Source organism: Carcharodon carcharias, chromosome 7 (genome assembly GCF_017639515.1).
Source record: "Carcharodon carcharias isolate sCarCar2 chromosome 7, sCarCar2.pri, whole genome shotgun sequence".
Taxonomy (NCBI): Eukaryota; Metazoa; Chordata; class Chondrichthyes; order Lamniformes; family Lamnidae; genus Carcharodon; species Carcharodon carcharias.
Window position 1 is genome coordinate 17,189,132 of NC_054473.1, and position 13,627 is coordinate 17,202,758.

At 45.5% G+C, this 13,627-nt stretch overlaps 1 protein-coding gene across 2 annotated transcripts in view; it reads right to left on the minus strand.

The window, feature by feature from the left end:
* LOC121280172 (caM kinase-like vesicle-associated protein) overlaps window positions 1–13,627 on the minus strand; it is a 158,142-nt gene that overhangs the window by 22,439 nt on the left and 122,076 nt on the right. For both annotated transcript variants that reach the window (XM_041191889.1, XM_041191888.1), the window contains one exon: window positions 3,016–3,154. In XM_041191889.1, coding sequence (XP_041047823.1) covers window positions 3,016–3,154 — 139 coding nt within the window. The remainder of the gene's footprint in view (window positions 1–3,015; window positions 3,155–13,627) is intronic.

Here is a 13,627-nt window from a genome sequence, read left to right on the forward strand (position 1 = left end):
AGCAAGGCAAAGGTTAAGGCACCAGGGACTGTCGCTGTGCAAAACATATGGAGCTTCTGTTTATGCAGCAGAGTGAAGATTAAAGAACTAGTCACAGCACTTGTTGTGCAGCCCATATGGAGCTCCTGTTTGTTGATCAGGGTATATTTTGAATGCTTTTGTTTAAATCATGAGTGCTGATGATGTCATTGACAGTTTGGCTGGGAAGAGCTATATGCAGCAGTAGAACTCATGGTCTGAGGTAAAAGAACCTCAAAATGGCTGAAATAACATCATTTTGCTAAAACCTTCTGGATAAACATCGTCGCTGATGTCATTTAACCTCCATGTAACTACAGGATTGGCAACTCTTCCGTCATCAACACCTACTATTTAAATAAAAATATTTGAAAAAAATCTACAAATAGAAAGCTGATTCTAACAACAAAGATAAAAACAAAAAAACTGCGGATGCTGGAAATCCAAAACAAAAACAGAATTACCTGGAAAAACTCAGCAGGTCTGGCAGCATCGGCGGAGAAGAAAAGAGTTGACGTTTCGAGTCCTCATGACCCTTCGACAGAACTTGAGTTCGAGTCCAGGAAAGAGCTGAAATATAAGCTGGTTTAAGGTGTGTGTGTGGGGGGCGGAGAGATAGAGAGACAGAGAGGTGGAGGGGGTTGGTGTGGTTGTAGCGACAAACAAGCAGTGATAGAAGCAGAATATCAAAAGATGTCAACAACAATAGTACAATAGAACACATAGGTGTTAAAGATAAAGTTGGTGATATTATCTAAACGAATGTGCTAATTAAGAATGGATGGTAGGGCACTCAAGGTATAGCTCTAGTGGGTTTTTTTTTTTATTTTTTTTTTTTATATAATGGAAATAGGTGGGAAAAGGAAAATCTTTATAATTTATTGGGAAAAAAAAAGAGAAGGGGGAAACAGAAAGGGGGTGAGGATGGGGGAGGGGACTCACGACCTAAAGTTGTTGAATTCAATATTCAGTCCGGAAGGCTGTAAAGTCCCTAGTCGGAAGATGAGGTGTTGTTCCTCCAGTTTGCGTTGGGCTTCACTGGAACAATGCAGCAAGCCAAGGACAGACATGTGGGCAAGAGAGCAGGGTGGAGTGTTAAAATGGCAAGCGACAGGGAGGTTTGGGTCATTCTTGCGGACAGACCGCAGGTGTTCTGCAAAGCGGTCGCCCAGTTTACGTTTGGTCTCTCCAATGTAGAGGAGACCACATTGGGAGCAACGAATGCAGTAGACTAAGTTGGGGGAAATGCAAGTGAAATGCTGCTTCACTTGAAAGGAGTGTTTGGGTCCTTGGACGGTGAGGAGAGAGGAAGTGAAGGGGCAGGTGTTGCATCTTTTGCGTGGGCAAGGGGTTGTGCCATAGGAGGGGGTTGAGGAGTAGGGGGTGATGGAGGAGTGGACCAGGGTGTCCCGGAGGGAGCGATCCCTACGGAATGCCGATAAGGGGGGTGAAGGGAAGATGTGTTTGGTAGTGGCATCATGCTGGAGTTGGCGGAAATGGCGGAGGATGATCCTTTGAATGCGGAGGCTGGTGGGGTGATAAGTGAGGACAAGGGGGACCCTATCATGTTTCTGGGAGGGCATCCGCCCTCACTCCTTCTCCTCCCTCCCAGAAACATGATAGGGTCCCCCTTGTCCTCACTTATCACCCCACCAGCCTCCGCATTCAAAGGATCATCCTCCGCCATTTCCGCCAACTCCAGCATGATGCCACTACCAAACACATCTTCCCTTCACCCCCCTTATCGGCATTCCGTAGGGATCGCTCCCTCCGGGACACCCTGGTCCACTCCTCCATCACCCCCTACTCCTCAACCCCCTCCTATGGCACAACCCCTTGCCCACGCAAAAGATGCAACACCTGCCCCTTCACTTCCTCTCTCCTCACCGTCCAAGGACCCAAACACTCCTTTCAAGTGAAGCAGCATTTCACTTGCATTTCCCCCAACTTAGTCTACTGCATTCGTTGCTCCCAATGTGGTCTCCTCTACATTGGAGAGACCAAACGTAAACTGGGCGACCGCTTTGCAGAACACCTGCGGTCTGTCCGCAAGAATGACCCAAACCTCCCTGTCGCTTGCCATTTTAACACTCCACCCTGCTCTCTTGCCCACATGTCTGTCCTTGGCTTGCTGCATTGTTCCAGTGAAGCCCAACGCAAACTGGAGGAACAACACCTCATCTTCCGACTAGGGACTTTACAGCCTTCCGGACTGAATATTGAATTCAACAACTTTAGGTCGTGAGTCCCCTCCCCCATCCTCACCCCCTTTCTGTTTCCCCCTTCTCTTTTTTTTTCCCAATAAATTATAAAGATTTTCCTTTTCCCACCTATTTCCATTATATAAAAAAAAATAAAAAAAAAAACCCACTAGAGCTATACCTTGAGTGCCCTACCATCCATTCTTAATTAGCACATTCGTTTAGATAATATCACCAACTTTATCTTTAACACCTATGTGTTCTATTGTACTATTGTTGTTGACATCTTTTGATATTCTGCTTCTATCACTGCTTGTTTGTCGCTACAACCACACCAACCCCCTCCACCTCTCTGTCTCTCTATCTCTCCGCCCCCCACACACACACCTTAAACCAGCTTATATTTCAGCTCTTTCCTGGACTCGAACTCAAGTTCTGTCGAAGGGTCATGAGGACTCGAAACGTCAACTCTTTTCTTCTCCGCCGATGCTGCCAGACCTGCTGAGTTTTTCCAGGTAATTCTGTTTTTGAAGCTGATTCTAACATTTGTCTTAAAGGGATGCTTGAGTTAAGAGTCTCCTTAAAGTGGTTTTTGTGTGGAGACTCTACTTAAAGGGTCCTCATGTAACAATCTCCTAAGAGGTACTTATGTTGAGACCCTCCTTAAAGCTATACTTGCATTGAGACTCTCCTGACTTATGGTCCCCCGTTTCTGAAGAACATTTAACTGAACTTTCCCCGAGTACAATTTTGTAAATGACTGTGCGAGGCAACAGCTAATTTAAACATCTGTTACCTTCAGATTTCTGTGGACAATCTTGAGGGAATGCAGGTAGGCCACAGCCTCTAATACTTGTCTGATTACATTGCTGGTGTCCCTTTCCGAATAGTAACCTTGGTCCAGGATCCAGTCGAACACCTCTCGACCTGTGGCACTGAAATAAATAAGGAGCGTTAATAGGGGATGTTTAATCTAGAATTTGACAATGGCAGCATTTGCTTAAAAAAGCTGGGTCATATTTTGGGTCCCTCAGTTTTTCCTGCAACTTTTCACTCTGAACACTCTTTAGAATTGTATAAAATCTCGTTGAGATCCCATCTGGAGTACTGTGTTGGACACTGCATCTCAGGAAGGATATGTTGACTTTGGAGATGATGCAGTGCAGATTCATCAGAAAGACACTGGGGTTTGGAGGGTTAAATTATGAGGGTAGCTTGCAAAGACCTGAGTAGTATTCCAGGAGCATAGTGGTCATTTTACTGGACTAGCAATCCAAAGGCCAGGACTAATCTGGAGGCATGAGTTCAAATCCCACTGTGGCAACTGGGAATTTAAATTCAATTAATTAAATCAAACTGGAATAAAATGCAAATATGAGCAAAAGTGATCATGAAACTAATGTTCTGTGGTAAAAACCCATCTGGTTCACTAATATCCTTCAGGGAAGGAAATATGCCATCCTTAGCCAGACAGACCTATCTTTGACTTCGCAACCAGAGCAATGTTATTGACCCTTACCTACCCTTTGAAATGGTCCAACCAGCCACTCAGTTGTATCAAAAAAATGCTACGAAAAGCTGGAATAAGGATAAAACCACCTGGCGTCAACCTAAGCACCAGATTCAGAAATAATAAAGGACTCAAGGTGAATGCTTCAATGCCCATCACCAAGAGTGGCTTGGTGGCACCACTACTGATCGAGCTGACCAAATCCTAAAGGACATAACTGCAAGACAGGGTCTGCTTCAGGAGCTGCGAGAACCAACAAGAGGGAAAAGCCTACTTGACCTCATCCTTGCCAACCTGCCTGTTGCAGATGGATCTGTCCATGACTGTATTGGTAGGAGTGACCACTGTATAGTCCCTGTGGAGACAAATTCCTGTTTTCATACTGAAGGCACCCTCCAACATTTTGTGTGATATTATCACTGTGCTAAATGGAATAGATTCAGAACAGATCCAGCAGATCGAAACTGGGAGTCCGTGAAGCTCTGTGGGCCATCAGGAACAGCAGAATTATATTCTACCACAACCTATGGCTACATGTCGTGGGATATCCCTCATTCTACCATTGCCATCAAGGCAGGGGATCAGTCCTGGTGCAATGAGGAGTGTAGGAGAGCATGACAGGAGCAGCACCAGACATACCAAAAAATGAGGTGGTAACTTAGTAAAGCTACGACATAGGACCACATTCATGTTAAACAGCAGGAGCAGCATGCTAAAAACAGAGCTAAGTGATCCCACAGCCAAACTGCCATCTATTATAGGGACATTAGAACAGGGCATTTAGCAAATCTTAATATGATTGGGCCAAGCTGACACGAATTTATGAAAGGAAAATTGTGTTTGCCAGTTTTTTTGAGAGTGTAGTGCAAAAGAGTTTTACTGCAATTGTATAGCGTCTTGGTGAGACCACACCCTGAGAACTGAGCACAGTTTAGTCTCCTTATTTAAGGGAGGCTTATAGCTACCTTAGAAGGAGTGCAATGAAGGTTTACTAGACTGGTTCCTGGGATGAGGGGATTGTCCTTTGAGGAGACATTGTGTAATTGGTGGTGTGTTATAGTTCACTCAGGGAGTCTGGGTTGCATTTTTTTACATGCATGTTGTAGACTGGAGCTATGGATGGTGATGGTGGCAGCTCCAACATTCTTTCTAACACATGACTGACCAGGAATCTCTCTGCTCTTACCACCTGCCATTGGCATGTGTTGGAAGGATTTGCAGGTTGATGCTCAACCTGTTTGGCCACATTGTGAACAAACCTTCCTTGATCATCAAGCCCTGGGGTGGGAATTGAACGCAGAGCTTCATGGTTCAGAAGCAGAGAAGCTACCCACTGCACCACAAGACCTCCAGATTGAGTAAACTGGGCCTACATTCCCCAGTGTTTAGAAGATGGGAGGCGATCTCATTGAAAAGTACAAAATTCTTAATGGGTTTGATTGGTGGTAATTCTCCTGGTTGGGGAGTGTAGAACTAGACATTATAGTCTCAGAATTAGAGGTTGCGTATTTATGACTGAGATAGGGAGAAACGTCTACATGCAGTGGGCTGTTGATCTTTGGAATTTTCTACTTCAGAGATCAGCAGATGCTTAGTTGTTGAATATATTCAAGTCAGAGGTTGCCAGATTTTTGGATAATAATGAAATCAAGGGTTATGGGGAAAAGGTGGGATGGTGCAGCTGAGGTGGAAGATCAGCCATGACTTCTTTTGAAACGCAACACAGGTTTGAGAGGCTCACTCCTGCTCCTTTTCTCACATTCTTAGGATCGTATCAAGGCTTTGCAGTCCAGTCACATCCAGTCGTGAATGGTGGTGGTCAGTTAAACATGGAGCAGGCTCCATGAACATCCTCAGCCTCAATAAAGGCTGACCCAGCACATTTGTGTTCAAGAAAGTGCTGAAGCATTTGCAACCATTTTCAGCCAGAAGTGTTGAGTTGATGACCCATCTTGGCCTCCTCCTGAGTTTGTCACCATTACAGATGTCAGTCTTTAGCTTATTCAATTCACTCCACATGACATCAAGAAATGATTGAGTGTACTTGATGCAGCAAAGGTTGTAGGCCCCAATGATGGGGGAGATTGTCCCAGTGTGGTAGCAGGGGGTAAAAAAGATGTTTTACCCGTTGGGGGCAATGGCAGGTTTTCCCGCCAATCCCGCCTCATTGATCATGCATTCCCGGGGAACATGCTGTTTCACTGGCGAGTGTCCTCTGATTCGCCTGCCACACTGTCACCTGGCTGCTTCCTCATGTCAGGAGCAATATTTAAAGTTCAACCATGCGCTCACACCTCTCAGTGCTTCCAGCCCAGGACTGCCACAAAAAAGACAAGGCCCCGAAAGGCAAGAAGACTGCAGCCACCCCGCACCCCCACCCCCCCACCACACCCCCCACCGCCCCGCCCCCAGGTTCAGTGACGCATCCCTGGGATGCCTTCTGGACACTGCTGGAGCCCACCGCGATGTCCTCTACCCCCGCTCTGGCCACAGGAGGCCCATCACTCTCACTGCTCCAGCTTGGGAGGCGGTGGCAGTGGTGATCAGCTGCACAGAAGAGGTTGGCCATCCAGTGCAGAAAGAGGATGAATGATCTCATACAGCCAGGGTAAGGCAACCATCTCATCACTCTAAACTCACACACTCACAAGCCCATCACACGTTCACTGGCATCTCACTCACTGCCAGCTCAAGGGACATCACCACTCACTCTCTCACACACACATCCTCACATCTCCACCTGGCGTCATCTCCTCTGGAGACCACCTCCTCAGTCTTTACCATCTTGAGGCCACTTGCGCATATCAACATGTGTCCCCGCACACACCCTTGGATTACCCCCTTCCCCAGTAATGCCCTAGCCCTGCAGCCTCTTCCCTTGCCTGAGACCAATTCTTCCCCCTCCTCAAGCAAGCCCTAGCCCTGCAGCCATTGAAAAACCACTTCCGTCTTATGGCTGGTCTGGTAGGTAGAGACCTGTCCGTGAGCCCCCCTAAAAGTGATGTGGTGCTGCCTGCGAAGCCTGGCGCTGATGACTGCAAGTGCTGCCCGGAGCAAGGTAGGCAAATAAACCTCGAAGTCCCGAGCAAAGTGCAGCTCACCAGGTGCACGTCGCTTATGTTCAGTTGTGAAACACATCAATGTACAATCACGCCAAAGTGCTCTGATGATCCAGCATGGGGGGATGATTCCAGTGAGATGGGCTTATAATGATATGCAGATATATTACAATGAAATTCCTGATGCATGGCAGCGGGAAACGCGGCCCGCCATTGACAGGCAGAGCGGACGATTGTAAACTATTGTCAGCTCACGCCGCCAAGCTCCTGCTGCCAATGGGAGTGGGCAATTCCGCCCAATATCTCAGTGGCAGTGCTGAAGACTTGTGCTCCAAAAGCAGGTGCACCTCTAGCCAAGCTGTTCCAGTACAGCTACAACGCTGACATCTATCTGGCGAACTGGAAAATTGCACAAGTATATCCTGCCCATGAAAAGCAGGACAAATCCAATCTGCCAATTGTTGCCAGATCAGAGTATTTTTTAAAAATTCATTGATGGGATGATGGACATCACTGGCAAGGGCAGCATTTATTGCCAATCTCTAATTTCCCTTGAGAAGGTGATGGTAAGCCTACTTAAAAGTCTACTCAGTCATCAGCAAAGTGATGGAAGGTATCATTGCCGTCAGTGCCATTGAGCAACGCTTAGTTACAATTTGTTCACCAATGCTCCATTTGGGTTCTGCCAGGACCACTCAGCTCAAACCACATTTGGACTGTGAAACAAACCTCAAAAAAGGAGCTAAATTCCAGAAGTGAGGTGACATCAAAGCTCTATTTGACTATTGCGGCATCAAGGAGCCCTCGAAAAATTGAAGTCAATGGGAATCAAGGGGAAAACTCTCCACTGATTGGCACAAGGGAAGATGCTTATGGTTGTTGGAGGTCAATCATCTCAGCCCCAGGACGCCGCTGCACGAGTTTCTCAGGGTAGTATCCTAGGCTCGACCATCTTCAGCTGCTTCATCAATGACCTTTCCTCCAACACAAAGTCAGACTTGGGGATGTTCACTGATGATTGTAATATGTTTAGTTCCATTCATAACTCCTCAGATAAAGAAACAGTCCATGCCTGCGTGCAGCAAGATCTAGGCAATATTTAACGTAGGATCCAAAAGTGGCAAATAACAGTACACAAGAGTCAAGCAAAGACTGTCTCCAACAAGAGAAAATCTCACTGCCTCCTTTGACATTTAACGGCCTTACCATCATTGACTCCTCCACTTTCAACATCCTGGGGGTCAGCATTGATCAGAAACTTAAATGAACCAGTCATATAAGTAATGTTGGTGTATGCACAGGTCTGGGTATTTTGTGATGAATAACTGACCTTCAGACTCACCAAAACCTTACACCATCTACAAGGCTCAAGTCAGGAGTGAGATGGAACACTCTCCATTTACCTGGATGAGTGCAATTCTAACAACACTCATGAAGCTTGATACCATCTAGGACAAAGCAGTCTGCTTGGTCAGCACCCATGTACCATCTTCTATTACTGGTGCAATGTGTCTGAGGTGTGCAACCTCTATGAATAGCAATTCACTGAGGCTCCTTCAACAGCGCCTTCCAAACCTATGGCCTATACCAACTAGAAGAAAAAGGGCAGCAAGCGCCTGGGAAACCCATCATCTCCAAGTACCTCTCCAAGTCACTCACCACCCTGACTTGGAACAATATCACAATCATGGTCACAGCCACTAGGTCAAAATCCTGGAACTCCTCCCTGACAGCACTGTAGGTTTACATGGACTTTAGTGGTTCAAGAAGGTGGCCATCACCATCCTCTCAAGGGCAATTAGGGATAGGCAATAATTGCCAGCGGTGCACGCATCCCATGAATGAATTAAAAATAAGCTGTTTCCTTTGGCAAGAGAACAAAGAACAAAGATCTTCAAATTAGAGCTAAACCATTCAGGAATGAAATCAGGAAGCTCTTTTTAACACAATCCTCTTCTTTTTCAGCTCTCTGCCTGAAGGCAGGTCTGAACCACAGCACCACAACCTCAACCATGGGTAGGGCAAGGAGGCAAGTCCCAAATACAACCCAACTAGAACCAGGATCGAACCCTGTGCTGTTGGCACCAGTCTGATCCATCCAGCTAACTGAGCCAATCAGTGCACCCACCTCTGCCCACCCTGACCCCACAAGGAGCCCGGGTTGCTGTGGCAATGTACACTTTTGCATGCAGGTTGTAGCCTGGAGCTATGAATAGTGATGGTAAAGGCTCCAATTTCTTTCCATCACCTGGCTGACCAGGAATCTCTCCCACTCTTACCACCTGCCACTGGCATGTGTTGGAAGGATTTATGAGGTGATACCTGTTTGGCCACATTATGAATGCACTTTCCTTGGTGTGGAACCTGAACCCAGAGCTAACCATCCAGAGGCTTAGAAGCTGGGACCTTACCCACTGCCCCACAAGACCACCTATTTTCACACAATGGGGAGGAGAAATTTGGAACTCTCTCTCTCTCAAAGGGATGCTGGGATAATTGCAGATGTCAAACAAATAGAGTTGAGTGCAAAATTCAGGCCAATGCCACTTTTGGTTTGTATCCTTATTTGTGGGGAAGCAATCTAATCAACATTACTCCCCATATATCCCCACTGGTAACCCACAAAAGCCCTATTTACCTGAATATGATTGCTACCTCTTGGGATTTAGAAACCTTTTTCCACTTTATTTGCCTGCTGAAGGAACAGATTGATCTCCCATTTGCTCTTTTCATAGTCCAGTTATTGATCTCAGGCTCCGAATCATTCTTGTTGCCGCTTGCCTGCTCCCCTATAATAATGCTCATATTTCTTTGTGGTTATATACCATCATATCTAATATTATATTCTTGTAAAGTAGCTGTTTTAATGTAAAAGTGCTGTTACAAATAGTCCTTCTATATTCAGAAGCATTTAAAAGGCTATTTACAAGCTCAGCACATGCTGCACACACCCATGGCTTAATACCAAATGTTCCAAGTATTCCATAACCAGTCTGCTTGGCACAGATTGTGTCTAAACTGTGCACATAATTTACAAAGGAAAAATTGACTTGAACATCAAAGTGGGAGCTTGGGACTATTCCCTGAACAATATACATTCTAGTCACACTGTAAGTCGACATTTTGACCTTTACTCTTGTCATTCATCGCAGTTCTATTCCTCAATTGTAATTGATTTAAAAGGTCACAGTGTGCCACATAAATTCAGTGTTCATTTAGTTACAGATGGCTGGATGAGTCCTGCTGGGACTGTTGTCTGTCCATAAGGAAATAATTTAGTTCAGTCAGCAGTTATGGAATGCATCTATAACATCGCAGTGGCAGTAATAGCACATTATGAGCTATTGCACAAGTGTGAATGGTCTTCAACTTAGCAGTGATTATTGATAGATTGTTCACTCGAAATAACTGAGCCTCTGGCATGCTGTACACTGTTTGAGGCATCAGAAGTTCACATCTCCTCCAATGGGTGAAACGCATTCCCCAGCTTTTTCCTGAGTGATATAGACCAGGACAATTCTTTGTTCAACCTTGGATTTTTGGCAAGTTAGTAGATCAGCCAGTGTAGGAGTAGGGGTGCCACAATTGTCCATCATTCACAGAACCGAGTAAGGAAACGATCAGTAAGGATCCAACAGCTTCTTGTTTCTTGGTGACCAATGCTGGAAAATTTGAGTCTGTGGGTTTGCACATTTTGAACTTTATCCAGGTATATCCCAGAAGAGGAAATGGAGCCTCTTTTTAGAAACATAGGAATTCCTAGACAAAATAGACCAAGGTCCATCTTGTTCTCCCTCTACCATCCTGGTAGTCACACGATATATAGATACCAGAGCTGTTAATTAATAACAGCGACTAATCTCTATCAATTAGATTACATCAGAAGCAGAAATTGCGAGTAAGTCCCTAGTGGTGGAGAGCTTGGGAGCCATAGTTCCAAAGTCACCTTTCCCCCCCACAAGCATCCTATGCTTATCATGTGTCCTGTCCCAAGTTACTCATAAGCTTTAATGTCAGGACAAGTAACTGGTCTTGTTACCAAGACTTATTAAAGGTTGACACACAATAAATAATAGTCTTCCAGTTACATCAAAGTATTATTCATTTTTACACTCAAAGTAACATTAGACCTGAAATTTCTGGGCTGGATAGGGGATAAATTGGGAGTTTGTTCCAGTGGGCCTCTGAAATTCAGAAAGGAGCCCAGATATGCTGGGTTTCCACCTCCCCCCAACATTTTCCCTGTTCAAAGACCCCAATCTAAGGAAGCATCTTCTTCACCACCCTGCAGTTTATTTTCCTTTATTCCTTCATGGGCTGTAATGTCACTGGCAAGGCCAGCATTTGTTGTCCATCCCTAATTGCCCTTGAAATGAGTGGCTTGTTAGTTCATTTCAGGGGGTTTCTTAAGAGTCAAACACATTGTTGTGAAATTGAAGTCACATGTCAGCCAGACCAGATAAGGATGGCAAATTTCCCTCCCTAAGGTGAGCCAGATAGGTTTTTACATCAATCAATGATGGACTCATGGTCACCATTACTGTAGTTGCTTTTATATTCCAGATTTATTAATTGGATTTAAATTCCATCAGTTGCCATAGTGGGCTTTGAACACACGTCCCCAGAGCATTAGCCTATCTCAGGATCATTAGTCCAGTGACATTACCACTATGCCACCATCTCTCCATTCAGGGGCTAACAATTTGGTTCCTTGACTTATTTCTCATGTTGTTCCAACATTTTTGAACTCACTGTGGCAGGCGTCTCCATAGGCATGGGTCACCCACCCGACTATATGTAAATGATCACATCTCTGCGACTTGGGAAGGCACCCGCTGAGCCTTCGCCCCTTTGCTGGTGTACATTCTTAAACATGAAGGCAGCTCTATGGTTCCTTTTTGATTGAGTTCTGCTTGGCTGCCTTCAGGTTCTCCAACCGGTATTCAGTACTCCATATTCAGATTGGTAGGAAAGCAAGTTGTGAGGAAGACACAAAGAGTCTGCAAAGGGAGACAAGGGAGTCAAAGGTTACGGGGGGTGGGCAGCCAGAAAAGTGAAGTTAAGGCCACAGTCAGATCATGACCTCATTGAATGGCAGAGCAGACTCGAGGGGCTGAATGGGCCTGCTCCTCTTTCATATGATTTTATGATGTTATAGTCATAGCCTGATAACCCACATTGTGGGTGTACTCACTGCAGCGGTTCAAGAAGGAAGCTTGCCACTACCTTCTCAAAGGTAATTAGGGCTGTAAAATAAATGCTGGCCTTGCCAGCAATGCCCACATTCCACGAACAAATAAAAAAATAACAATGACTAGTACAGACCGGGTGACAACAGCCCTGTGTTCACCATTTAGCATCGCTTGTGGCTCAGTAGGTAGCATTGTCGCCAAAGTCAAGGCTGTGTATTCAAGCTCCACTCCGGAGACTTGAGAATCTAATCCAGACTGATACTTCAGGGCAGTACTGAGGGAGTACTGCACTCTCGAAGGTGTAGTTGAGACATTAAACAGAGGCCCTGCCTGCCCTCAAGTGTGGATGTGAAAGATCCCATGGCATTATTTGAAGGAGAGTTCCCGAGTATCCTGCCCAACATTTACCCCTTGATGAACATCTAAAACGGATAACTTGGTCACTTCTTTCATTGTTGTTTATGGGAGCTGTTTGTGTGCAAGTTTAATCCTCTGGTCCCTACATTATTATAGCGACTACACTTCAAAAATACTTCACTGTCAATAAAACCCTTCGGAACAACCAGAAGTCCTGAAGGCGCTATATAAATGCAAGCCTTTCCTTTAAAGCTCCATACAACTATATACAAAATATTGCTGGAAAAGAGAGATTTTTTTGTCGAAGCTTTTCGTCTTGCACTCATCAGGACAATTCGCAAGAAAATGCCAATGTCAGGGGAAACAATAATTTATCCTGTATGAGAAGAGAGTGCTGATTTGTTGGAAAGTGGATTCTGAGTGGTAGAGGCATTGCCATGGATAATGCACCAGTTGTTAGTGACTGACAATTAACTGCTAAGCATTGTTTGAAATTTAAACCAGGCAGCTTGACTCTGATTGGTCAAGTCATTGTCCTGGGGTATAAACCAGCGAATTATTTTGTTTAACTGAAACAGGTACAATGTGTGTACATAATCTTTCTGTGTACAAAGAACAGGGCACTGTGCATTAATATATGTAGCTTCCAGTGCACGGGCAAGGTACAGACCATACCCAACCAGCCTGTGCTTGCAAAACTCAAAACACAGGGTGGAATTTTCCATGCCCGCTGGTATCGGGTGCGTTTGGCAGCATGAGCAGACTATATGGTGAGAAGGCCAAAAATTGGTTTCACGATGTTGTGAAACTAGTTTGCAATCGTTTGCTCTGTCCGTCGATGGCGGGCTGTGTTTCCTGCCAACAGACATTGGGAACCTAATTGTAATACATCTGCATTTCATTATAAGCCCAGCTCGCCGGAATCGTTCCCCCTACACTGGATCATCCAAGCACATTGGTGAGATTGCATGCTGATGTGTTTCACAACGGCATATACAAGGCTTGCACTTAGCGAGCTACACTTTGAAGGGAACTCAGAGGTGAGTACACAATAAGGTTGCACAGCGCTTGTGAGGGTCACCTGTTGGGCTTCAAGGTTGAGGTGCCGCACATTCAGGCGCAGACACAGTCTAGTTGCTTTTTCCTGGCTGGCTGACAGTGTGGTGCCGGGGCAAGGGCTGCTCTGCAGTTGAAGCGAGTTGTGGGGGTCAAGGGTTGCACTGCAGTTGATGGTAGTGCAGAAGCATGTGTGGGTGTGGGGGAGGGAAGCATGCATTAGGGAAACCTTGT